Genomic DNA, 25000 nt, shown 5'->3' with positions numbered 1-25000 from the left:
GATCTGGAACACTAGGTGGGATCTGAAGCGCTAGGTGGGATCTGGAACACCAGGTGGGATCTGGAACACTAGGTGGGATCTGGAACACTAGGTGGGATCTGGAACACTAGGTGGGATCTGGAACACTAGGTGGGATCTGGAACACTAGGTGGGATCTGGAACACTAGGTGGGATCTGGAACACTAGGTGGGATCTGGAACACTAGGTGGGATCTGGAACACTAGGTGGGATCTGGAGCGCTAGGTGGGATCCAGGGCCACTCAGAAGGAGGTGAAGAAGGAGCTGAGAGCAGCCAAAGAGGAATACAGGAGGAAATTGGAGGGCGGGCTAGTGGCCCACAGCTCCAAGGAGGTGTGGAAGGGTTTCAAGAAGATCACGGGCCACAAGCAGCCACATACTGTGGTGGAGGGGACCCGAGAGCAGGCGGATGACCTGAACTGCTTCTTTAACAGGTTTGACCAACCATCCCCCTGTCACCCCCCACAGCCCCCGACCCTCTCCTCCCCTCTCCAATGTACCGCACCCCTGGCAACAGTAGCCCCCACTCCCCCTGACCCCCTCACACCCCAGCAGCAATTGCCTCCCCTTACCAACACCAGGAGCGAGGGAGCATGCTTCACACCTGGAGACACCGGTACTCACAGCTTTATAACATCGGAGCAGGTGAAAATGGAAGCTCTCCAGGGTGAATGTGAACAAGTCCAGAGGTCCAGACAACATCAACCCCAGGGTTCTGAAGGTGTGTGCTGGAGAGCTGGCGGACACATTCCAACATCTCTTCAGTCTATCTCTAAGACTGAGGAGGGTGCCACAGCTCTGGAAGACCTCTTGCATCGTCCCAGTGCCAAAGAAGGGACGGCCCAGCACCCCAAACGACTACAGACCTGTCGCCCTGACACCACAGGTCATGAAGATCCTGGAGAGGCTAGTGCTGCAACACCTTAAGCCCCAGGTGAAGGACTTCCTGGACCCCCGGCAGTTTGCATACCAGGAGAGCATGGGGGTGGAGGATGCCATCATTTACATGCTGCACAGGGCCTACACACACCTGGAGAGGCCACAGAGCATGGTGAGGACCATGTTCTTCGACTTCTCCAGTGCATTTAACACTATCAAGCCATCACTGCTGGCTGACAAACTAGCAGTGATGTGTGTGGAGGACTCCCTGACGGCTTGGATCCACAACTACCTCACAGACAGGCGTCAGTATGTGAGACTGCAGGGCTGTCAGTCTGAGGTGGTGGTGTGCAACACCGGTGCCCCCCAGGGAACTGTTCTGTCACCCTTTCTCTTCACCCTCTATACCTCCGACTTCCAGTTTAGCTCCGACCAGTGCCACCTGCAGAAGTTTTCGGATGACTCCTCTATCGTCGGTTACATCACAGACGACAGGGATGAGGAGTACAGGGCCCTGGTGGAGAGCTTTGTGCAGTGGTGCGACACCAACTACCTTTTGCTTAACACCAGCAAAACAAAGGAGTTGGTGGTGGATTTTAGGAGGAAGAGAAGGACCCCAGCCCCCATCACCATCAAGGGGGTGGAAGTTGAGAGGGTGGACTCCTACAGGTACCTGGGAGTACAAATTAATAACAAACTGGACTGGACTGACAACACCGAGGCTCTTCTCAGGAAAGGGCAGAGCAGACTGTTTTTCCTGAGAAGGCTGAGGTCTTTCGGTGTCTGCAACAAGCTGCTGCAAATGTTTTATCAGTCGGTGGTTGCCAGCGTTCTGTTCTTCGCCGTGGCCTGCTGGGGTGGAAACATCTGTGCCAGGGATGCTGCGAAGCTAAACAAACTGGTGAAGAAGGCCAGCTCTGTGGTGGGGACCGGGCTGGACAGCCTAGAGGTGGTGGCAGAACAGAGGATGGGGAAAAAACTGGCGGCCATGCTGGCCAATCCCTCCCACCCGATGTACTGCGAGCTGGCGGGGATGAGGAGCAAGTTCAGCCACAGATTTGTTCTCCCCCGTCAAAGTACAAAAAGATTTGGACAGTCCTTTGTTCCAGCTGCACTCCGACTCTACAACCAGGCCCTGCAGGGTGGGGGAGACCTGGAGCTGGAACTTTTGGAACTTTTTACTTATTGAGCCTGCACTGTTTTATGTATTTTATTGAATGTTTTCTGTTTTCTGTATTGAATGTTTTCTGCCCTAACTGAGCTGTTTGACAACAAAATGTCCCCATTGGGGACAATAAAGGTTTTCAATCAATCAATCTGAAGTTTGTTAACTGAAATGTTGCTAGCGAAGGGTATCTATGTCAGCTATCAAAAGAGAGAGTTGCTTCGCTAACCCTTAACAATGTCCGTTAGCGTGGTGAAATGTTTCGCATTAGCGTTGGCGTGGGTGCTGAGTAACGCTGTTCCCTGTAGTTGCTTCAGCTCTCATTTTTTGTTTTCGACTATGGCTTTATCTTTTTGTATTTTTGTTCTTTGTTCTTTTTTTGGTTTGTTTGTAAAGTGTCCTTGAGTCTGAGAAAGGCTCTTTTATTTAATTTTTTAAAGTAATTTTTTCTAGGTGGGACAGTCCCACTCATATTTTTCTTTTTATTGTAATAGAGACAGTAGAGATTTTGACAGGAAGGATGGGTGAGAGAGAGAGAGAGAAGGGATGACATGCAGGACATGTCCGCGGCCGGAATCGAACCCTGCGGCTACACGGTCGACGCATAACCCGCTACGCCACCTTAAATCTATTATTATTGATTATTATTAGAACCCACTTATTTGGATGGATTTGTCTTTATCAGTGATACAGTACAGACAATAGATAAAAAAACGAAAAACAGTTTGTTGTCTCTCTCAAACATGTTGTGAAGTACCTGTCTTGTCTCCTGTGTGTTCCAGACCAGACGCCCACACCCACGCGCTTCCTGAAGAACTGTGAGGAGGTGGGGCTGTTCAGCGAGCTGGACTGCTCCATCGAGCAGGAGTTCCGCAAGGCGCAGGAGGAGGAGGACAACAAACAGGTAGAGTAGAGCGGAGGAGAGCCCCCGTGTCATCCACAGCTGCAGGCAGGGCGGGGGGGCAGGCAGGGGGGTGGGGGGGGCAGGTGTGCTCTCTGGGTAGTCCCTCCTTATCTAGCGCTGTCATCATCCCTTCCCCCGGACACCACACACTAGCATGTACTCACACAAACACACACACACACACACACACACACACACACACAGACAGACACAGACACAGACACAGACAGACGCACACACGCACGCACACACACACACACACACACACACACACACACACACACACACAGACACAGACACAGACAGACGCACACACGCACGCACGCACACACACACACACGCACACACACACACACACACACACACACACACACACACACACCACGAGAGATCTTTTTTAACGGCTCAGTACACACACTTCCCTTGCATCGCCAACAATACACACCAGGCCTCCTCTCAGACCCAGACCCAGCGCTAGACCCCTCTCCCTTCTCCCTCTCCCCCTCCTCACCCTCCTAGCCCTCCCTCTCCCTCCCTCACCCTCCTACCCCTCCCTCTCCCCCCCTCACCCTCCTACCCCTCCCTCTCCCCCCCCTCACCCTCCTACCCCTCCCTCTCCCCCCCTCCCACCCTCCTACCCCTCCCTCTCCCCCCCCTCACCCTCCTACCCCTCCCTCTCCCCCCCCTCACCCTCCTACCCCTCCCTCTCCCCCCCCTCACCCTCCTACCCCTCCCTCTCCCCCCCTCACCCTTCTACCCCTCCCTCTCCCCCCCCTCACCCTCCTAGCCCCCCCTCCCCCCCCTCCCCCTCCTACCCCTCCCTCTCCCCCCCCTCACCCTCCTAGCCCTCCCTCCCCCCCCCCTCACCCTCCTACCCCTCCCTCTCCCCCCTCACCCTTCTAGCCCCCCCTCCCCTCCCCCTCACCCTCCTACCCCTCCCTCTCCCTCCCTCACCCTTCTAGCCCTCCCTCCCCCCCCCTCACCCTTCTAGCCCTCCCTCCCCCCCCCCCACCCTTCTAGCCCTCCCTCTCCCCCCCTCACCCTTCTAGCCCTCCCTCTCCCCCCCCCTCACCCTTCTAGCCCTCCCTCCCCCCCCTCACCCTTCTAGCCCTCCCTCTCCCCCCCTCACCCTCCTAGCCCTCCCTCTCCCCCCCTCACCCTCCTAGCCCTCCCTCTCCCCCCCTCACCCTTCTAGCCCTCCCTCCCCCCCCCCTCACCCTCCTAGCCCTCCCTCTCCCCCCCTTACCCTTCTAGCCCTCCCTCTCCCCCCCCTCACAACCCTGTCCCGCTATCATGGCTCAGCTGGTTAAGACAAGCGCTAGACTAGGGGTGGGGAGGTGTGAGGGTGTGAGGGTGACCTGCCACAGGTGAGGAGGGAGGCTAGCTGAGATCAGGTTCCCCCACCTGTACTTCAAACACGTCCCCCAGTCGTCTGTCAGGGACACGCAGAGACACGGAGTCACGTTTCCCTGGTTCAGAGATTAGATCAGACAGACAGACAGACAGACAGACAGTGTGTGACAGACAGACAGTGTGTGTGACAGACAGACAGTGTGTGTGACAGACAGGGGCTTACTGCCAGGACCATCTGCCCCTCGTGTGGCCCCCACCGTCTCGACGCGGTCCTCTGACGTGGAAGGTTGTTGTTGACGATAACGGACGGATCTCTCTCGGCGGGGGCGGGGGCTCTTTCACCTGGGGTAACGTGCGTAGTTGAGTAGTTTGACCACTCGCCCACAAGGCGAGAAGTGCTTATCTAGCGTCTGGGAGAGGTGCGCCTACACACGCGGTGTCCCGGCTGACGTCTGGGTGGGTTTGGCTCCTGAGCCTGTCTGTGCTCAGGTCAGCCACGTCTCGCCTAACCACCGCCTCTGTGGTTTACGGTCGGGGAGCTGTGTGTGTGTGTGTGTGTGTGTGTGTGTGTGTGTGTGTGTTTGTGCTCAGTCAGCAGGAAAGGAGTCGAGGCAGGACTGAGAGAGACAGAGCCGGGGGGGGGGAGAGATAAGGAGCTGAGGTTTGGGAGTTCACAGGAACAATCCTCCATGTCAGTCAAAGAGTCTGGAGGGGGAGAACCAGGGGAGATGTTCTATAAAACACTGGTAGAACCAGGGGAGAGGTTCTATAGAACACTGATAGAACCAGGGGAGAGGTTCTATAAAACACTGGTAGAACCAGGGGAGAGGTTCTATAGAACACTGGTAGAACCAGGGGAGAGGTTCTATAAAACACTGGTAGAACCAGGGGAGAGGTTCTATAAAACACTGGTAGAACCAGGGGAGAGGTTCTATAAAACACTGGTAGAACCAGGTGAGAGGTTCTATAAAACACTGATAGAACCAGGGGAGAGGTTCTATAAAACACTGATAGAACCAGGGGAGAGGTTCTATAGAACACTGATAGAACCAGGGGAGAGGTTCTATAAAACACTGGTAGAACCAGGGGAGAGGTTCTATAAAACACTGGTAGAACCAGGGGAGAGGTTCTATAAAACACTGGTAGAACCAGGGGAGAGGTTCTATAAAACACTGGTAGAACCAGGTGAGAGGTTCTATAAAACACTGATAGAACCAGGGGAGAGGTTCTATAAAACACTGATAGAACCAGGGGAGAGGTTCTATAAAACACTGATAGAACCAGGGGAGAGGTTCTATAGAACACTGGTAGAACCAGGGGAGAGGTTCTATAGAACACTGATAGAACCAGGGGAGAGGTTCTATAGAACACTGGTAGAACCAGGGGAGAGGTTCTATAAAACACTGGTAGAACCAGGGGAGAGGTTCTATAAAACACTGGTAGAACCAGGGGAGAGGTTCTATAGAACACTGGTAGAACCAGGGGAGAGGTTCTATAAAACACTGGTAGAACCAGGGGAGAGGTTCTATAGAACACTGGTAGAACCAGGGGAGAGGTTCTATAAAACACTGGTAGAACCAGGGGAGAGGTTCTATAGAACACTGGTAGAACCAGGGGAGAGGTTCTATAAAACACTGGTAGAACCAGGGGAGAGGTTCTATAAAACACTGGTAGAACCAGGGGAGAGGTTCTATAAAACACTGGTAGAACCAGGGGAGAGGTGAGAGGTTCTATAGAACACTGGTAGAACCAGGGGAGAGGACAGTACCTCTGTAGAACACATAGTATGCATAGTAGAACACATAGTATACACATGCTTCTCTCCCAGCGGAGAGGGAGTGCAGAAGCTTGCTGTACGCAGAATGATGTTTGTTGTATTATTTGTCGTCGCGGAAAAGGTCCATTTGAGTGTTTTACGGTAGTTAGAAAATGTGTGACTCTCGAAATAAAACATGAATCAGGTGCATATCACACTGTACACAGTCTGTTATGTGTACAGTATGAGTATATCACACTGTACACAGTCTGTTATGTGTACAGTATGAGTATATCACACTGTAAGTGTAGCCTACTCTGCTGTCAGCTCCTTTTCTGAAGTGACTTACGCAAACCACCTCTACCTGCCCGTGCTTGTAGGTTGAGCTCCGACACGTGGCTGCAGTGGGGGATGGATGTTTACTTAACCAGTGATATAAAATACAAGTGGCCGTGCTCATGGACCATATGAACACGCTGTCCTGCTGGACAAATCACGCTTCCCCTCCCTCTCCCCCCACCTCCCCCTCCCTCTCCCCCCACCTCCCCCTCCCTCTCCTCCTCACCTCCCCCTCCCTCTCCCCCCACCTCCCCCTCCCTCTCCCCCCGCCTCCCTCTCCCCCCCCCCTCCCCCTCCCCCTCCCTCTCCTCCCACCACCGAGGAAAAGCCCGCCAAGTCTGTTGTCTTCATTACATATTCAGACTGTCAGTCAGGAAGCTCGACAGAATGCAGAACAGACCGGCTGACATTCAGACGAAGGTGATGCTGCGTTCACTTCCAGGCCAGTAGAACCGCACCACTGCTCCACTGAATCGTTGATCAAACCCAAACATGTGGGTGGTGAGACCAGCCAGGTTTTGTGTTGTTGCTGTATGAAATTATTGACCTCATGTTTAGATTCCCCTCCCTCACCACAGTTGGCAGTTCCTCATCCAGGCTCATCAGGTCTTCCTCTCTCCCCCCCCTCCCCCCCCCCCCCCCTCCCTTCAGAACATCCAGCACCAGCAATCCCACGCACGGATGGGCAACCACGACAGCAGCATAGTGATCCAGCAGGCCCTCCCCTCGCCCCAGTCCAGCTCAGTCATCACCCAGGCGCCCTCCACCAACAGACAGATAGGGTGAGTGCTGCTTCATGCTGCCTGGGTCCACACAGACGGCCAACATAGCTCTAAAACACACACATACATACATAGGTATACTCTTGAAAATACCTAATATCCCGTGCGTAGAAAAATAACATGACTATACTATAACACTAGACATCAAGTACTAACACAACACCAGCAGCAACACACATTCTACTAAATGCGCTGTTGTGGTGTATGGTGTGTGTGTGTGTGTGTGTGTGTGTGTGTGTGTGTGTGTGTGTGTGTGTGTGTGTTCTATTGTAGTAGTATAGTGGCGGTTCTCCCTGGGGTGACGTATAGATGGTATCTCTATATACGGCCATGTACGACCGCTGTCTTGTTGTCCTGGTGAATAGAACCACTTGTATTGTTGCTGTTGTGTTCTGGTACAGAGATATGAGTGATCATGTGTTCTGGAACAGTGATATGAGTGATCATGTGTTCTAGAACGGTCAGTGATATGAGTGATCATGTGTTCTGGAACAGTGATATGAGTGATCATGTGTTCTAGAACAGTCATATGAGCGTATGTATGTATGTATGTATGTATGACGAGGCAGGGCCATAGGCAGGGCCTGCTCCCATTGTCTCCGTGACGACTGTCACCACCCCCACCGTCGTCTCTGAGTTCATATCAGTATTCGGTTACATTTTTGGAGCAGTATGTGTGTGTGTGTGTGTGGGGGGGGGGGTGGGGGGGGACCGGACAATTCCATGTTTGCTGTTCAGTCATATTGTACCACAGCAGAGCATGTCAAGAGAGTCTCAGGGGAGCAGATGAGGTCATCGCTGATGCCCCTTGTTGACGAGTGCCATGACTGCTTTTACAGCGGTTTAGTGTTTCATGCTCTAAAATAAAATAGTCCCTTTCACCTGAGGAGAGGAGGATCAAAGCCCCCCTGTGGTGTGTTGTTGGCTGGTGGGATAGTCATTGCAAACGAGGACTGAAGCCCTGGAGGAAGAGGTTTCCTGTCACCATGAGTTCATAATCCTGCTCCTCTGTGGCTCGTTCGGTAGAGCACAGAGCTAACAACGCTTAGGTTGCGGGGTTCGATTCCCGCCAGGACTGTATATATTGAAACATTTATGCACTCGCTGTCAGTCGGTGGCTAGCTGGCTAGGTCAGTTGGTGGCTAGCTGGCTAGGTCAGTCGGTGGCTAGCTGGCTAGGTCAGTTGGTGAAAGCTAATGGAAGTCGCTTGGAAGACGCTTTGGATAAATGTGTTAGCTAAATGGCTTTTCTTTAAAAGCTCTGTGTCGGTGTCCGGTGAAAAATGACTGAGTGGATTTGAGTGTTTAAATGCGTGGTTGTTATTGTTGGTTCATCTCTGTGCTCTGGAACCCGGGGTCGTCATGGGAACCCGTGGTCGTCATGGGTGTGACACAGCATGATATCATCAACCCCCAGGTCCCCCGGTGGGGATATCGTCTGTTTGGGGGTAACGCCTTCCTTCATTGCGCAAATGTTGCCTTCAACCCCGTTGACCTGTCTCTTATGAAACCCAGTCATCTTCTGAACAACACACACGCACGCATGCAGCACGCACGCACACACACACACACACACACACACACACACACACACACACACACACACACACACACACACATAATAAACTACGTTTCTTGCACAGAGTTGAGTGTGCGGATGCTGGGTTTTTTGCACTCTATTTGATACTCTTCAGCTGCAGCACCTCAGCTAAGTCTGATCAAGGATGAGCGGTGGTACTTTCTAACTATTAGGCTGACAGGAATGAAAAGACGTGCTCCGTTGTAAATAAAGTCCAGTTCAGATGTGTCACTGGATGTTGTAGAGCCCAGGGTTGATCCAATTAGTCAATATGGCCAGCGCTCTCAAATAGAAAATAAATGATGGTTTAATGCATAACCAGCATAATCCCTGTGACTATGCTATATGCTGATGGTGCATTAAACCATCATTTATGTTTTTCTATTTGAGAGCGCTGGCCGCATTATGTACTTACTGTTCCGTGTTGAGCCAGATGTTGGTTGGTGTAAAACTAGTATTAAGCTAGAGTTAGTATGGTGTTGAAACAGCTCTGTTTTAAGTCAATGCTGTGTTGAGTTCAGTCCCCTGTAGATTTATAGCTGGAAGAGCTTGTGAATATTGGATGGGAGGCCCATCACTAAGCCTGACTGACACCCTGACAGGCTCTTTGTCCTGGGGAGGGATGGAATTTCATCCCCTTAGAGGAGCAGCAATCACTGCCAGTAAGAGAGACCAGCTTCACCTGAGTTTACCTGTCATTAAAGACAGACTCCCCACTGAGCCAGAGCACCCAGGGGCTCACAGCCTCCCCCGCTCACAGCATTTACATTACATTTACATTTTTGGCATTTAGCAGATGTCTTTATATCTTCTTTATCCAAAGCGACTTACAACAAATACATTTGTATGTAAGTGAATCATATATCCACCAGTCATAGCAGGAAAAGGTATTCTATGCTCAGGCCTGGGGCCATTGGCAGTCGTCGTGCGAAAAGAAAAGTTTGTTATTCTTTTTTATGACACAGTGGGGAAACAGTACAGGGGGGGTAGTAGATGTCTCAGGAGGGACAGAGATGGGTCTTCAGTCTACAGCGGCAGATGGGGAGCCACAGCCAACCGACGCTTACTGATTCATCCATGTGAAACAGTTTGAGGAGAGAAATCTGCTGTATTATGGCATGTGGTCACAGTTAGAGGTGAACCTCGGCGATGACATAATTATGCCACCGCTAAATTTATCAGCATGACACTGGGCTGAGTCTTTTGGATGGTTAATTGGCATAATATGCCAGGACATTGTGGTAGTCAGGGGAATCCAAACCTGTTGCCATGTGGGGGGAGTACTGGATCTCAGAGATGTGCTGAAAGAGGGGGGGTCCCTCGTTGACCCCAGGATTTAACATAGAGAGAAGCAGAACTTCTGCCTTCTGCCTGCTTCGTGCTTCTCCACGGACCTAGCCAGCTAGCCACCAACTGACCTAGCCAGCTAGCCACCAACTGACCTAGCCAGCTAGCTGCCAACTGTCAGAGAGAGACAGAGAGTGTTCCCCCTGACCGATCAAGAGCCAATTGTTTACAGCAAAGGACGATGGAAATCACATGAGTAGGAAGGCTGTTTGGATGAGCGCATTCCCCTGAGAGAGAGAGGAGAGGAGAGCGCTGGAAATGTTCACATCAGCAGGAAAAATGGTTTGAGGAAACCCCTCTGCAGAGAAACATCGCTTCCACAGGAAACCATTTGGTGCCAACTAGCGGCTCCACGCACGGGGGTCTCTCCACAGGAACTTCCTGTCCCCCCGAGCTGCTCCTCCACACAGGCAGCAAGCTCGAACAGCCGCGGTGGTTCTGCTAGGGGTGAAACTCAGGTGGGAGTGTGTTCATCATAAACAACAAGGCACCGGAGGTCAACCTTGATCCTGACAGTCAGTGCTGCTGAAACCCTTCCTTGTTGTTCTGCTGTATGTTTGTATGTGGCTGCCTTGTCGCCTTCTGCACATGCCACAAGATTTCTCCCATTTGGTTCGACATAATATATATATATTTTTTAAAGTATTTTTTTCTATAATGAAGACAGACACGAAAGCAAGGAGAAGAAGGGAGAGAGGGCATGCCAGCAGGGCATTAATTTTGACCAGGCAGGTTGTGGAGACGACATTCTCTTTTCCATGACGACGACTTCGGCCAGACAGAGTTCAGTCGGTTCTCTCATCCTGAAGGGATGTAATAGTCCATGTTGTTGTTGTTGTTGTTGTTGTTGTTGTTGTTGTTGTTGTTGTAAAGCTTTTGGCCCTGACACACCCCTTTGTTAGAGCACAAATCTTACTGAATGAAGGAAGAAAAATCACCAAAATGAGTTGAACCCAAATCCCATCTGTTTTCAGGGGTTTCTCGGCCCCTGCCGAACGCGAGGCGTAGAGAGCGTCCAATGAATTAGGATAACAAGTCATTTTCATTGCTCCACGATGTTTACTAAAGAGCTTTGAGGCTTGGAATCAATTAAGATTGGCTTTTCTAGAGGCCATTTACTTTAGGGTTGAGCTGGGGCCTGCAGCTGTGAAACCTGAAGACCCCTCTCTCTCTCTGTCTCTCTCTCTCTCTCTCTCTCTCTCTCTATCTCCCCCCCTCCCTCTCTCTCTCTCTCTCTCTCTCTATCTCCCCCCCTCCCTCTCTCTCTCTCTCTCTATCTCCCCCCCCCCTCTCTCTCTCTCTCTCTATCTCCCCCCCTCTCTCTCTCTCTCTATCTCCCCCCCCTCTCTTTCTCTCTCTCTCTCCCCCTCTCTCTCTCCCCCTCTCTCCCCCTCTCCCCCTCTCTCTCTCTCTCTCTCTTTCTCTCCCTCTCTCTCTATCTCCCCCCCCATCTCTCTATCTCCCCCCCCCTCTCTCTCTGCACTGACAGAGTCCCTGAACAAGGCCCTCAGGGAATTGCACTGACACAAACCAGTGTTAAAACCAGGCCTTCGAGAAGAGAAAAAAAGCCAGCAGATCTTAATGTCATGGCTATCATTATCATACAAAGGGAAGGGGGTGTCCAACGGATTTGAATGCTCTCTCTGCCTTTTGAATTCTAAACATCTGGTCCTGAGTTATGTCAGGGCTAAATCTGTTAGACATAGCGAGTCAACCAAGTGAGATACAACATTGTGCTGGAGACCTCAACCTTTTGACTCTCAACAGAGGGGGTTGGTTGGTGGATGGAGGGCAGAAAAGCAACGGCAACAATATCCAAACCTCTTGATGAGGTCCATGAATGAAACATAAGAATCTCCATCACACAGTACAAGGAATGTAAAAACAACGGGGTTTCAAGTCAGGTCTGATTTCAGATGCGGTGTAAGGTTCAGTGGTTAACGGCCCTATCTATTATACATAAGAATCTTCACAGTGCCGTTTTTCCTTATCCAAGAACCACAGTGCTTCCTCCTCCATTTGAAGTCAATGTTGTAATTCACCGTAAACCATTGCTAGTACACCATCACACAGTACTCCCCACAAATGATCAAAACGATGCTGCTGAGTTTCGCCATCACATTAAGGGGGCCAATTGTATCTCTCAACACGTTCAATTGACTATGAAAGTCAGGTAATTATTATTGACCCACAGGCAAACGTAGAATAATGATAACAGTGTTTTTGATTAATCTGCCTCAAAGTATTTGTTGTAATAAAAAAATGATTGTGAAACATTTCCCAGAAGTGATGAGAGTTGCAAGGCGGTACGTTGGCATGAGACACATCTCCGCCCGCAGTCATCTTGATACCAAAGTAGTTTAGTTGTTTATGAGACGGCTCGTAACCTGCTGTTCCATCTACTTGCACAACTCCTTCCTAGACTCAGACACCTTGCAAAATAGCATGTGAGATATCACTTCACCTCACCTCAGAGAAGAGCAGAATAACTCATATTTGTTCTATGACTGATGTTGTGTAGCGTTATTCCATATTTATTTATGAAGTAATGTTTTTTAAGTGGGGCAGTCCCACTCATATTCTTCTTGTTATTGTAATAGAGACAGTAGAGATATGACAGGAAGGGATGTGTGAGAGAGAGAGAGAAGGGATGACATGCAGGACATGTCAGAGAGAGAGAAGGGATGACATGCAGGACATGTCCACGGGCCGGAATCAAACCGGGAACTCTGTGGTTACGTGGTCAACGTTTAGTCCGCTACGCCACCTAGGCGCCCCAGCACGCCCCAGCACGCCCCAGCACGCCCCAGCACGCCCCAGCACGCCCCCACCTTCTTCCATATTTCTGACATTATTATTCAACGTATGAACAGCGTTTTTTTATTTATTGTGTTTGTAATGCAGACTTGGTCTTTTGATGAGGTCAATTATTTGGGGGGGGAGTGTGAAGTGTGTTGGTGGAGGAGTGTGTGAGGAGGTTTTGATGCACGAGAGAGAGTTCAGCTCAGGACACTTCCATTGGATGAATCGTTATTTGAATGAAAACGGTGATACATTTAAAGTTGGACGTAATCGGATGGCTCCGCCCTGTCTGGCTCTCTGCCTGAAGTGTAACGATATGAAGTCCAACATGGGGAGGCTGGGGGCGGTGTGGCTGGAGGACCAACAGATACCACATGCATAGCGTCACACTGTTTATCCCTCTTGGAGTGTTACACAAACTGGGCTGCTTTCCAGCCTTTCGTCCCTGAACATACGATAGATGGACGCTTTTTGCATACGTGCGAATCAGCTGTCCATCACCCTTCGGTTCTTAAAGAATCAGTACCGTTGGACTTAAAGTGCCCCCTGCTTAAACGAAGGCAAAATGTGTCGGTTATGGGTATGCGACTTTGCAGAATGAAACATTGTTGTCACGAATGTCTGACAAGCAGAGGAGCACCGGGGGAAGGCACTGGGCTCTGACAAGCAGAGGAGCACCGGGGGAAGGCACTGGGCTCTGACAAGCAGAGGAGCACCGGGGGAAGGCACTGGGCTTTTGGTCTCATTTCAGAAGATGTATGTTGGTTTTCACACCTCTGAGCTGATCAGCATCTTGTGGTTTATATAAGGGAGGTTCACCTCCTGAAATAGAATGGCTTGTTCTGTTCACACCGGCGTCACAGCAGGGCTAGGGTACTGTGATGTCACACCAGGGCTAGGGTACTGTGATGTCACACCAGGGCTAGGGTACTGTGATGTCACACCAGGGCTAGGGTACTGTGATGTCACACCAGGGCTAGGGTACTGTGATGTCACACCAGGGCTAGGGTACTGTGATGTCACACCAGGGCTAGGGTACTGTGATGTCACACCAGGGCTAGGGTACTGTGATGTCACACCAGGGCTAGGGTACTGTTCACACCAGGGCTAGGGTACTGTGATGTCACACCAGGGCTAGGGTACTGTGATGTCACACCAGGGCTAGGGTACTGTGATGTCACACCAGGGCTAGGGTACTGTGATGTCACACCAGGGCTAGGGTACTGTGATGTCACACCAGGGCTAGGGTACTGTGATGTCACACCAGGGCTAGGGTACTGTGATGTCACACCAGGGCTAGGGTACTGTGATGTCACACCAGGGCTAGGGTACTGTGATGTCACACCAGGGCTAGGGTACTGTGATGTCACACCAGGGCTAGGGTACTGTGATGTCACACCAGGGCTAGGGTACTGTGATGTCACACCAGGGCTAGGGTACTGTGATGTCACACCAGGGCTAGGGTACTGTGATGTCACACCAGGGCTAGGGTACTGTGATGTCACACCAGGGCTAGGGTACTGTGATGTCACACCAGGGCTAGGGTACTGTGATGTCACACCAGGGCTAGGGTACTGTGATGTCACACCAGGGCTAGGGTACTGTGATGTCACACCAGGGCTAGGGTACTGTGATGTCGTAGTTCCTCTGGGCTTGTTCTGTCTTCTCACACAGAATAGGTCTTATGACTTACTCATTGTCTTTTTTCCCGAGTCGTCCTCCATTGGAGGCCTGCAGCTTTTTCGATAAGTCTCGAGTTATGCACTGTACAGTTTTTACGAGCTGCTGAGATTGCGTATAATGTATAATTATTTGATCACTGTCTGTTTAAACCTGTCAAGCGAATTGTACAATGCGGACTATTAAACGCTCGGAGAGTGATTCACCGACGACAAGCACCGCTTCGAGCGGATCTTTAGACTAAAATCCTTTTCTTGTCAAAGTTACGGTAGCTACTGACAAAACCACGACTCGAAAAAGTGTTGAACACTCTGACTCTATGCTGCCTCTCACGACTCTCTCCGTAGATGAAAAGATGCTATCCTTTATTTGTTTTGCTGCCCATTGTGTGACGGTGTCAGAGTGGGGAAGTCGTCACGCCGTAAAGACCCGTCAGGCTTTTCATGTTTCCATGGCCGAACTCTGACCTAATGACCCTTTAGCAGCTTAAACACCAACTTCCCTTTGTTATTGTTGATGATTAGATTGCATTTAGTCCAGATAAGAAGGGTGGTCCGCGCTGAGTGCAAGGGAACTGCCACATGCCGGGGGAATGGGGGGTGGTTGGTGGGGGGGGGAAGGGGGGGGTGGGGGGGTGGTGTCTTGGCACTGTCCGCTTGGCACCGTCTGTTTTTGAGAGCTTGGGACGTGATGAACGGGTGAACTGCCATGGTGACCTTAGATAGAGTAACAGTGTGAGGAAGAAGAAAACACAGAGAGAGAGAGAGAGAGAGAGAGAGAGAGAGAGAGAGAGAGAGAGAGAGAGAGAGAGAGAATGCAGGATGTACATCTGACCTGAATTAAGATGAGCTCATTGTGTACTGCAGTGGGTTTAATAGTGCGTTTGGAGAGGAACGCCCAGGCTCTCTTCCCTCTCATTCCAGCAGGGCTCTGTCATCTCTGCCCTGGGGCCACCACACATGCAGGCCCAGCCCAGCACAGCCCAGCCCAGCACAGCACAGCACAGCACAGCCCAGCACAGCACAGCCCAGCACAGCTCAGCCCAGCACAGCACAGCACAGCACAGCACAGCCCAGCACAGCACAGCACAGCCCAGCACAGCACAGCCCAGCACAGCACAGCCCAGCACAGCACAGCACAGCACAGCACAGTACAGCTCAGCCCAGCACAGCCCAGCCCAGCACAGCACAGCTCAGCCCAGCACAGCCCAGTCCAGCACAGCCCAGCACAGCCCAGCTCAGCCCAGCACAGCACAGCCCAGCTCAGCACAGCTCAGCACAGCCTAGCACAGCTCAGCCTAGCACAGCCACGGCCAGTACAGAAGAGAGGGATCAGAGGAGGAGGGAGGGAGGAGAGGAAGAGAGGGATCAGAGGAGGAGGGAGGAGAGGAAGAGAGGGATCAGAGGAGGATGGAGGGACGAGAGGAAGAGAGGATCAGAGGAGGAGGGAGGAGAGGAACAGAGGGATCAGAGGAGGATGGAGGGAGGAGAGGAAGAGAGGGATCAGGATGAGGATGGAGGGAGGAGAGGAAGAGAGGGATCAGAGGAGGAGGGAGGAGAGGAAGAGAGGGATCAGAGGAGGATGGAGGGAGGAGAGGAAGAGAGGGATCAGAGGAGGAGGGAGGAGAGGAAGAGAGGGATCAGGATGAGGATGGAGGGAGGAGAGGAAGAGGATCAGAGGAGGAGGGAGGAGAGGAAGAGAGGGATCAGAGGAGGATGGAGGGAGGAGAGGAAGAGAGGGATCAGAGGAGGATGGAGGGAGGAGAGGAAGAGAGGGATCAGAGGAGGAGGGAGGAGAGGAGAGGAAGAGAGGGATCAGGATGAGGATGCATCCCAGCATCCCTAGCAACCCTCCCAGCCATTCCCTCTCCTCCCTCTCCTCCCTCTCCTCCCTCTCCTCCCCTCCCTGCTAATAAAAGTCAGCCTGTGTCGTAAGCCATTAGGGCTGATTTATTTGATCAGATCCGTATTATTTCCTCGGTCCAAAAAACCCCATGGCACTCTCCTCCCACTGGTGATTAAAGGCAGTAAATCAGGGGCAAGGCCCTGCGTACTGTTGACTCAGAGAGCCCGGGCAGCTGCAAGCTGTTTGAGGGCCTTGTTTTCTCCCCGTGTTTACCTCCGTTCCCATGGCGACTACACCGCCAGTCTCTCTCCCGAGCGTCTGGAGCCCGGCCCCGGGCTGTTTTGGTTACGTTCGAACTTCGAACGTTTTTTTTTTCCTGATTTTTTCTTTCTTTTTCGAGGGCTGCTGTGTCTACTACCCCAGCTAAGAGAGAGAGCTTAGCGAGTGACTTCACTGTAGCACTGTTGGATTGGAAGTAGGAGAGAGGGGAGAGGGAGAGAGAGAGAGAGAGAGAGAGAGAGAGAGAGAGAGAGAGAGAGAGAAAGGAGGAGAGGAGAGGAGAGAAGGGAGGGGGGGAGGTTAGGGGCAGGCAGGCAGGCAGGCAGGGGGTTGGGGGAGGGAGAAAAGCCAAGAGCATTACATCATTGCTGGAGCAATGTCAGAAGGGAAGGATATGAGTCAGTGGGGCGGACTGCGCCTCTCTCTCTCTCTCTCTCTCTCTCGCTCTCTCTCTCTCTCTCTCTTGCTCTCTCTCTCTCTCTCGCTCTCTCTCTCTCTCTCTCTCTCTCTCACTCTCTCTCTCTCTCTCTCTCCTCCCTCCTCTTGGACATCTGCCAAGCCCCTTGTGTTTTCAAGTGCTTGAGTTTGAGTTGGGACTGTGTGCTTGGGACAGTAAGGCTTGAATGTGTACAGTACGTGTGTGTGTGTGTATGTGTGTGTGTGTGTGTGTGTGTGTACAGACTCTGGTGTTGGTAGTGTAAGGCAGGTAAACAGAGAGTGCCTCGGGCTGGGCTGTAGAGACTAGCGGGGCAGCAGAACAGAAGTGACTTACAGTAGAAAGGCCTCACAGCGCTTTTAAAGGCTACTTCTCAGTTTGATCTGAAATAAATGAAGGAGGATGAGAGATAAAAAAGAGAGAGAGAGAGAGAGAGAGAGAGAGGAGGAGGGAGAGGATAGGAGGGGCTAGCAGTGATGTCATGGTGGAGGGGTGTGGAGGGGAGGGGAGGGGGGAGGGTTGTGGTTTGTGGCGGCAAGGCACTCAGTAATGTGAGAGTGCAGGGTCAGGACTGAGGAGAGCGTCTACCTGCTCTCCCCAGGGGGGCTGGGGGGCTGGGGCTTGGGGGGGAGGGCTGTGGGGGGGCTGTGGGGGGGGGGCTATTATCAATCCCCTCCAGTGGAGCCGCAGCCTGTCATTATTCACACACACTCAACACTGGACGTTAATACACTTAATACAGGAGCACACACACATACATATACAAACACACACACACACACAGGCACACATAGATACTGTAGATACACAGACACAGATACATGCACACACGCACACACACACGCACACACACACACACACACACACGCACACACGTGCACACATACTCAACACTGGACGTTAATACACTAATACAGGAGTACACACACAGGTACATGTAGATACACATACTATACAGACACAGACACGCGCACACACACACACACACACACACACACACACACACACACACAGGCACATACTGTAGATACACAGACACAGATACGCGCACACACACAGACAGATAAACAGACAGACAGACAGGCAGACAGACAGGCAGGCAGGCAGACAGACAGACAGACAGACAGAAAGACAGACAGACAGGCAGGTAGGCAGGCAGGCAGGCAGGCAGGCAGGCAGACAGGCAGGCAGGCAGGCAGGCTGGCAGGTAGACAGACAGGCAGGTAGACAGACAGGCAGACAGACAGACAGACAGACAGGCAGACAGACAGACAGACAGACAGGCAGACAGACAGACAGACAGGCAGACAGGCAGGCAGACAGACAGACAGACAGGCAGACAGACAGACAGACAGGCAGGCAGGCAGACAGGCAGGCAGGCAGACAGACAGACAGACAGGCAGGCAGACAGACAGAGAGACAGACAGACAGACAGGCAGGCAGACAGACAGACAGGCAGACAGACAGGCAGAGAGACAGGCAGACAGACAGACAGGCAGACAGACAGACAGACAGGCAGGCAGGCAGACAGACAGAGAGACAGGCATACAGACAGACAGACAGACAGACAGGCAGACAGACAGACAGGTAGGCAGACAGACAGGCATACAGACAGACAGACAGACAGACAGGCAGACAGACAGACAGACAGACAGACAGGCAGGCAGGCAGACAGACAGGCAGACAGACAGGCAGAGAGACAGGCAGACAGACAGACAGGCAGACAGACAGACAGACAGACAGGCAGGCAGGCAGGCAGACAGACAGAGAGACAGGCAGACAGACAGACAGACAGGCAGAGAGACAGGCAGACAGACAGACAGACAGGCAGACAGACAGACAGACAGACAGGCAGGCAGGCAGACAGACAGAGAGACAGGCATACAGACAGACAGACAGACAGACAGACAGGCAGACAGACAGACAGACAGGAGAACCTGCAGTAGGGCTTCAAAGGAGCCTTTCTTCTCTGTAGAGCCGGGGCCAGCTGCACTGACCTTCCACACACACACACACACACACACACACACACACACACACACACACACACACACACACACACACACACACACACACACACACACACACACACACACACACACCTCTAGGCTAGTGACAAGGACAGTCCTAGGACAACAGCCTGTGGCTCTACTGTAATGATCGGTGTACAGGAAAGACCAAGACAGCAGTAAACTAACTAGACAATGACCAGGTTTTCTTCAAAGGAAGGTCAGGTTTGGTTCAGGTCTCTTGGCACCAACGCTTGTCTCTTTCCCATCAGCCTCTCCTTGCCCATGGCTCCGCACCAACCTTTGATATCATACAGCTTTTATTTTGGCACAGTTTTCTTCAATAATTTATTTGACTGATGGTTGTTGTTTTCAGTCTTTATACGTCCATGTTACCTGCAGGAAAGCATTTAAATGTCTGAGAGAGAGAGAGAGAGAGAGAGAGAGAGAGAGAGAGAGAGAGAGAGAGAGAGAGAGAGAGAGAGAGAGCCCGTCAAAGGAGAATCCCGTGCGGCCATGTTGATGACGTGCGTGATGTTAACCTCGGTGTACTTACATGCATTTATTTTCCCCGTGTGGAAATGTTTGCGTTCGCCTGGTCTCTCCCCTCGCAGAGCACATGTCACACGTGCTGTTGAATGAGCGTGATTGTGATGAATCGGAGTGTTGGACAGTCATGACATATAGTCAGGAGGGTTAATGGTCCTGTGTGTGTGTGTGTGTGTGTGTGTGTGTGTGTGTGTGTGTGTGTGTTGGTCTGACTCAGACTGTGTGTGTAGTCATCTTAAATGTCTGGAGCGTAGTAAATGCACACATTTAGGTCTGGGAAAACACAGGTATTTGTTCAGGTGGGGGACCGTTTGCTCAGCGGGACCCCCTCATCTGTCTGTCACGGCCTATTGGCGCTATTACCTAAATCCCAGCTGTGATGGGGCCAATTGATTACATTCACCCGTTTAGCTCTAGCAGGCTAACTCCAGAGCTGCTGCAGACTGGCAGTAATTGGTAAACGTCCGTGGAAATGGATCTTTACCGGGGCGGTCGTCAGGAGTAGTCGCACGAATCCTGATGATAACGATTATTACAGTGTCGTTCTGTGGTGAAAGCTTAACATTGTAGATGGAGAGCTAAGGTTACTGTAATGGAGGGGGAATGGGTGCAGGGTAGCGCTGGCAGCTGTGAGTCTGTGTTTCTTACAAGTGGGGGATTTGGTGGCAGTTCTATACATGATGTCACCCTAGGCCCAGATGGAGTGGTTTCTGGATATGTGGATCTCTGCCTGGTAGTCATGATGTGAGCGGGGAGGGAGAAACAGGACATTTTGGATAGTGCAACAACTGTGGCCTGGGTTCTAATGCTAACATGGGATGACATCCATGTGATGACCCACAGCGCGTTAGTGTTAGTGATTTCACCAGTGGAAGTTTCGACCCTGGCGGTTTCGAAATTCATTTAAATTCATGGTTAATAATAATAATAATAACTTAAATTGATATAACGCCTTTCACAGACCCAAGGTCGCTTTACAAGGGAATGGGACAAACAGAACAGAGCCAGAGAGACAAACACACAAAACAGTGAAACAGCTTCTACAGGTTGAATGCGACGGTGAACAGGTGGGTTTTAAGGGCAGCTTTGAATATGTCCAGGGTTGGAGAATTGCGGATATCCTTGGGTAGAGAGTTCCAGAGGGTGGGGGCTGCCACACTGAAGGCTCTGTACCCAAAGGTCCGGAGTTTGGCGCTGGGTTGGATGAGGAGGTCTGTGTTAGAGGACCTCAGAGTTCTGGATGGGGTGTAGTGGTGGAGGAGATCAGAGTTCTGGATGGGGTGTAGTGGTGGTGGAGGAGATCAGAGTTATGGATGGGGTGTAGTGGTGGTGGAGGAGATCAGAGTTCTGGATGGGGTGTAGTGGTGGTGGAGGAGATCAGAGTTATGGATGGGGTGTGGTGGTGGAGGAGATCAGAGTTCTGGATGGGGTGTAGTGGTGGAGGAGGAGATCAGAGTTCTGGATGGGGTGTAGTGGTGCAGGAGGAGATCAGAGTTATGGATGGGGTGTAGTGGTGGTGCAGGAGATCAGAGTTCTGGATGGGGTGTAGTGGTGGAGGAGGTCAGAGTTCTGGATGGGGTGTAGTGGTGCAGGAGATCAGAGTTATGGATGGGGTGTAGTGGTGGTGGAGGAGATCAGAGTTCTGGATGGGGTGTAGTGGTGGAGGAGGTCAGAGTTATGGATGGGGTGTAGTGGTGCAGGAGATCAGAGTTATGGATGGGGTGTAGTGGTGGTGGAGGAGATCAGAGTTCTGGATGGGGTGTAGTGGTGCAGGAGATCAGAGTTATGGATGGGGTGTAGTGGTGGAGGAGGAGATCAGAGTTCTGGATGGGGTGTAGTGGTGGTGGAGGAGATCAGAGTTCTGGATGGGGTGTAGTGGTGCAGGAGATCAGAGTTATGGATGGGGTGTAGTGGTGGTGGAGGAGATCAGAGTTCTGGATGGGGTGTAGTGGTGCAGGAGATCAGAGTTCTGGATGGGGTGTAGTGGTGGTGGAGGAGATCAGAGTTATGGATAGGGTGTAGTGGTGATGGAGGAGATCAGAGTTCTGGATGGGGTGTAGTGGTGCAGGAGGAGATCAGAGTTCTGGATGGGGTGTAGTGGTGGTGGAGGAGATCAGAGTTATGGATGGGGTGTAGTGGTGGAGGAGATCAGAGTTATGGATGGGGTGTAGTGGTGATGGAGGAGATCAGAGTTATGGATGGGGTGTAGTGGTGGTGGAGGAGATCAGAGTTATGGATGGGGTGTAGTGGTGGTGCAGGAGATCAGAGTTCTGGATGGGGTGTAGTGGTGGTGGAGGAGATCAGAGTTATGGATGGGGTGTAGTGGTGGAGGAGATCAGAGTTCTGGATGGGGTGTAGTGGTGGAGGAGATCAGAGTTATGGATGGGGTGTAGTGGTGGAGGAGATCAGAGTTATGGATGGGGTGTAGTGGTGCAGGAGGAGATCAGAGTTCTGGATGGGGTGTAGTGGTGGTGGAGGAGATCAGAGTTATGGATGGGGTGTAGTGGTGCAGGAGGAGATCAGAGTTATGGATGGGGTGTAGTGGTGGTGGAGGAGATCAGAGTTATGGATGGGGTGTAGTGGTGGAGGAGGAGATCAGAGTTATGGATGGGGTGTAGTGGTGCAGGAGGAGATCAGAGTTCTGGATGGGGTGTAGTGGTGGAGGAGGAGATCAGAGTTATGGATGGGGTGTAGTGGTGGTGGAGGAGATCAGAGTTATGGATGGGGTGTAGTGGTGCAGGAGGAGATCAGAGTTCTGGATGGGGTGTAGTGGTGGTGGAGGAGATCAGAGTTATGGATGGGGTGTAGTGGTGGTGGAGGAGATCAGAGTTATGGATGGGGGTGTAGTGGTGCAGGAGGAGATCAGAGTTCTGGATGGGGTGTAGTGGTGGTGGAGGAGATCAGAGTTCTGGATGGGGTGTAGTGGTGGTGGAGGAGATCAGAGTTCTGGATGGGGTGTAGTGGTGCAGGAGGAGATCAGAGTTATGGATGGGGTGTAGTGGTGGAGGAGGAGATCAGAGTTCTGGATGGGGTGTAGTGGTGGTGGAGGAGATCAGAGTTCTGGATGGGGTGTAGTGGTGCAGGAGGAGATCAGAGTTATGGATGGGGTGTAGTGGTGGTGGAGGAGATCAGAGTTCTGGATGGGGTGTAGTGGTGGAGGAGGAGATCAGAGTTATGGATGGGGTGTAGTGGTGGAGGAGATCAGAGTTCTGGATGGGGTGTAGTGGTGGAGGAGATCAGAGTTATGGATGGGGTGTAGTGGTGGTGGAGGAGATCAGAGTTCTGGATGGGGTGTAGTGGTGGAGGAGATCAGAGTTATGGATGGGGTGTAGTGGTGGAGGAGGAGATCAGAGTTATGGATGGGGTGTAGTGGTGCAGGAGGAGATCAGAGTTCTGGATGGGGTGTAGTGGTGGTGGAGGAGATCAGAGTTATGGATGGGGTGTAGTGGTGGAGGAGGAGGTCAGAGTTCTGGATGGGGTGTAGTGGTGGTGGAGGAGATCAGAGTTATGGATGGGGTGTAGTGGTGGAGGAGGAGGTCAGAGTTATGGATGGGGTGTAGTGGTGCAGGAGGAGATCAGAGTTATGGATGGGGTGTAGTGGTGCAGGAGATGTTGTCACAGTATAATCATTGTAACCGTGAACTAGGCTAATTGAAACAACTGTGTATCTGATAGCATATTCTTACCGTTCTGAAAGGACAATTCACCATCCTGTTCTGCTCAAACTATAGCACTGCATACCATAGTCCTGTTCAGTCTCTGTTAGTGAGACAGTGTCTGTCATGAGTACAGGGGGTTAAGAGATGGGCCATCAACTTAAGTGTTATGAGAAAGGGAGAGTTGGGCACAATGGACTCTCTGAGTTAGAGTACACTGCACCGTGTGTCACAAAGGTTTGCTGGAGTCTTGTGTCTTTACCCAAGCACAGAGCTGTCACTGAGAGAGGAGGTCAGCTTTAAACCAGGGAGAGGAGAGGAGAGGGGAGGAGAGGAGAGGCGAGGGGAGGAGAGGAGAGGCGAGGGGAGGAGAGGAGTGGGGAGGAGAGGAGAGGGGAGGAGACTACACCTTATACCCACTAGGAAAGGCCAAGGATTTCCTACGTAACAGCGTTTTGTGACAGAACTTTCACACTTTCATTCATAAAATTCACCCCGTCTGTGTTACGAAGCACATGACTTTTGGACCATTGGGACTGACTATAGCGTCATGTACCATCAACGGGGGAGATGCGACATGAAATATGTCAAAATGCAACACTTCTTGCACAGATCAGCCTTATAACATGTCATGTTAGATATATAACGTTAGATAGGGAGCGCAGACTTATTTTTTATGGCGTTCCGAAATAAACGATATGAGGCTGGGAGGGAAAAATCACAGTATACCCACTAGAAAAAACTAGACTACACCACTGGAGAGGAGAGGATTTTTAGATTAGAAGAAGAGAGAGGAGAGGAGGGGAAAGGGGAGAGGATAGAGGAGGAAAGGAGAGGAGAGGAGAGGAGAGGAGAGGAGAGGAGAGAGCTTTCTGCAACTCTTGTATAAACAATGGTGAAGTGACATGTGTGTACATCTAGAATGTGTGTGACATAGGGCATGAGGTTCTACATCATATTATACTGAAACAATGTATGCTCTGTATATCAGGATGAAAGCATGTTCACCTAGCGGATGCAATAAGGCCCGGTGAGACAAAGAAGCTAACGCTGCTCCTGTGTGTGTGTGTGTGTGTGTGTGTGTGTGTGTGTGTGTGTGTGTGCAGGCCTGTCCCTGGCTCTCTGTCTTCTCTCCTGCACCTGAGGAACAGACAGAGGCAGCCTCTGCCCGCCTCCATGCCCGGCACCCTGCCAGACCAGACCATGCAGGGCTCCTCAGTCCTGATGCCCGTGAGTACACACACCTGCACACACACCTGCACACACACCTGCACACACACCTGCACACACACACACACACACACACACACACACGCACAGACACATGGGGCGGCTGTGGCGCAGGAGGTAGAGCCGGTGTCTAATGACCACAAGGTCGGTAGATCGGCGGTTCGAACCCCGGCTGGCCACATGTCGAAGTGTCCTCGGGCAAGACACTGAACCCCAAATTGCTCCCAACGAGCGGGCCGGAGACTTGCATGGTAGCTTGCCGCCATTGGTGTGTGAATGTGTGTGTGAATGGGTGAATGAGAGGCCGTTGTAAAGCGCTTTGGAATAAGGAGCTATATAAGTCAGTCCATTTACCATTTACATGCACACACACCTGCACACATTTACATTTCT

At 51.6% G+C, this 25000-nt stretch overlaps 1 protein-coding gene across 1 annotated transcript in view; it reads left to right on the top strand.

Moving 5' to 3' along the window:
* Window positions 1-25000, top strand: part of creb5b (cAMP responsive element binding protein 5b) — a gene marked incomplete at its 3' end in the record, with an annotated part of 70888 nt that overhangs the window by 3740 nt on the left and 42148 nt on the right. Inside the window, exons 3-5 of the mRNA XM_080540433.1 lie at window positions 2845-2966; window positions 7066-7196; window positions 24484-24607. Of these exons, the coding sequence (XP_080396559.1) occupies window positions 2845-2966; window positions 7066-7196; window positions 24484-24607 (377 nt within the window). The remainder of the gene's footprint in view (window positions 1-2844; window positions 2967-7065; window positions 7197-24483; window positions 24608-25000) is intronic.

The sequence above is a fragment of the Nansenia antarctica genome (genome assembly GCF_963989245.1).
Source record: "Nansenia antarctica genome assembly, chromosome: 10".
NCBI lineage: Eukaryota > Metazoa > Chordata > Actinopteri > Argentiniformes > Microstomatidae > Nansenia > Nansenia antarctica.
This window is presented reverse-complemented; position numbering and strand designations above follow the sequence as displayed.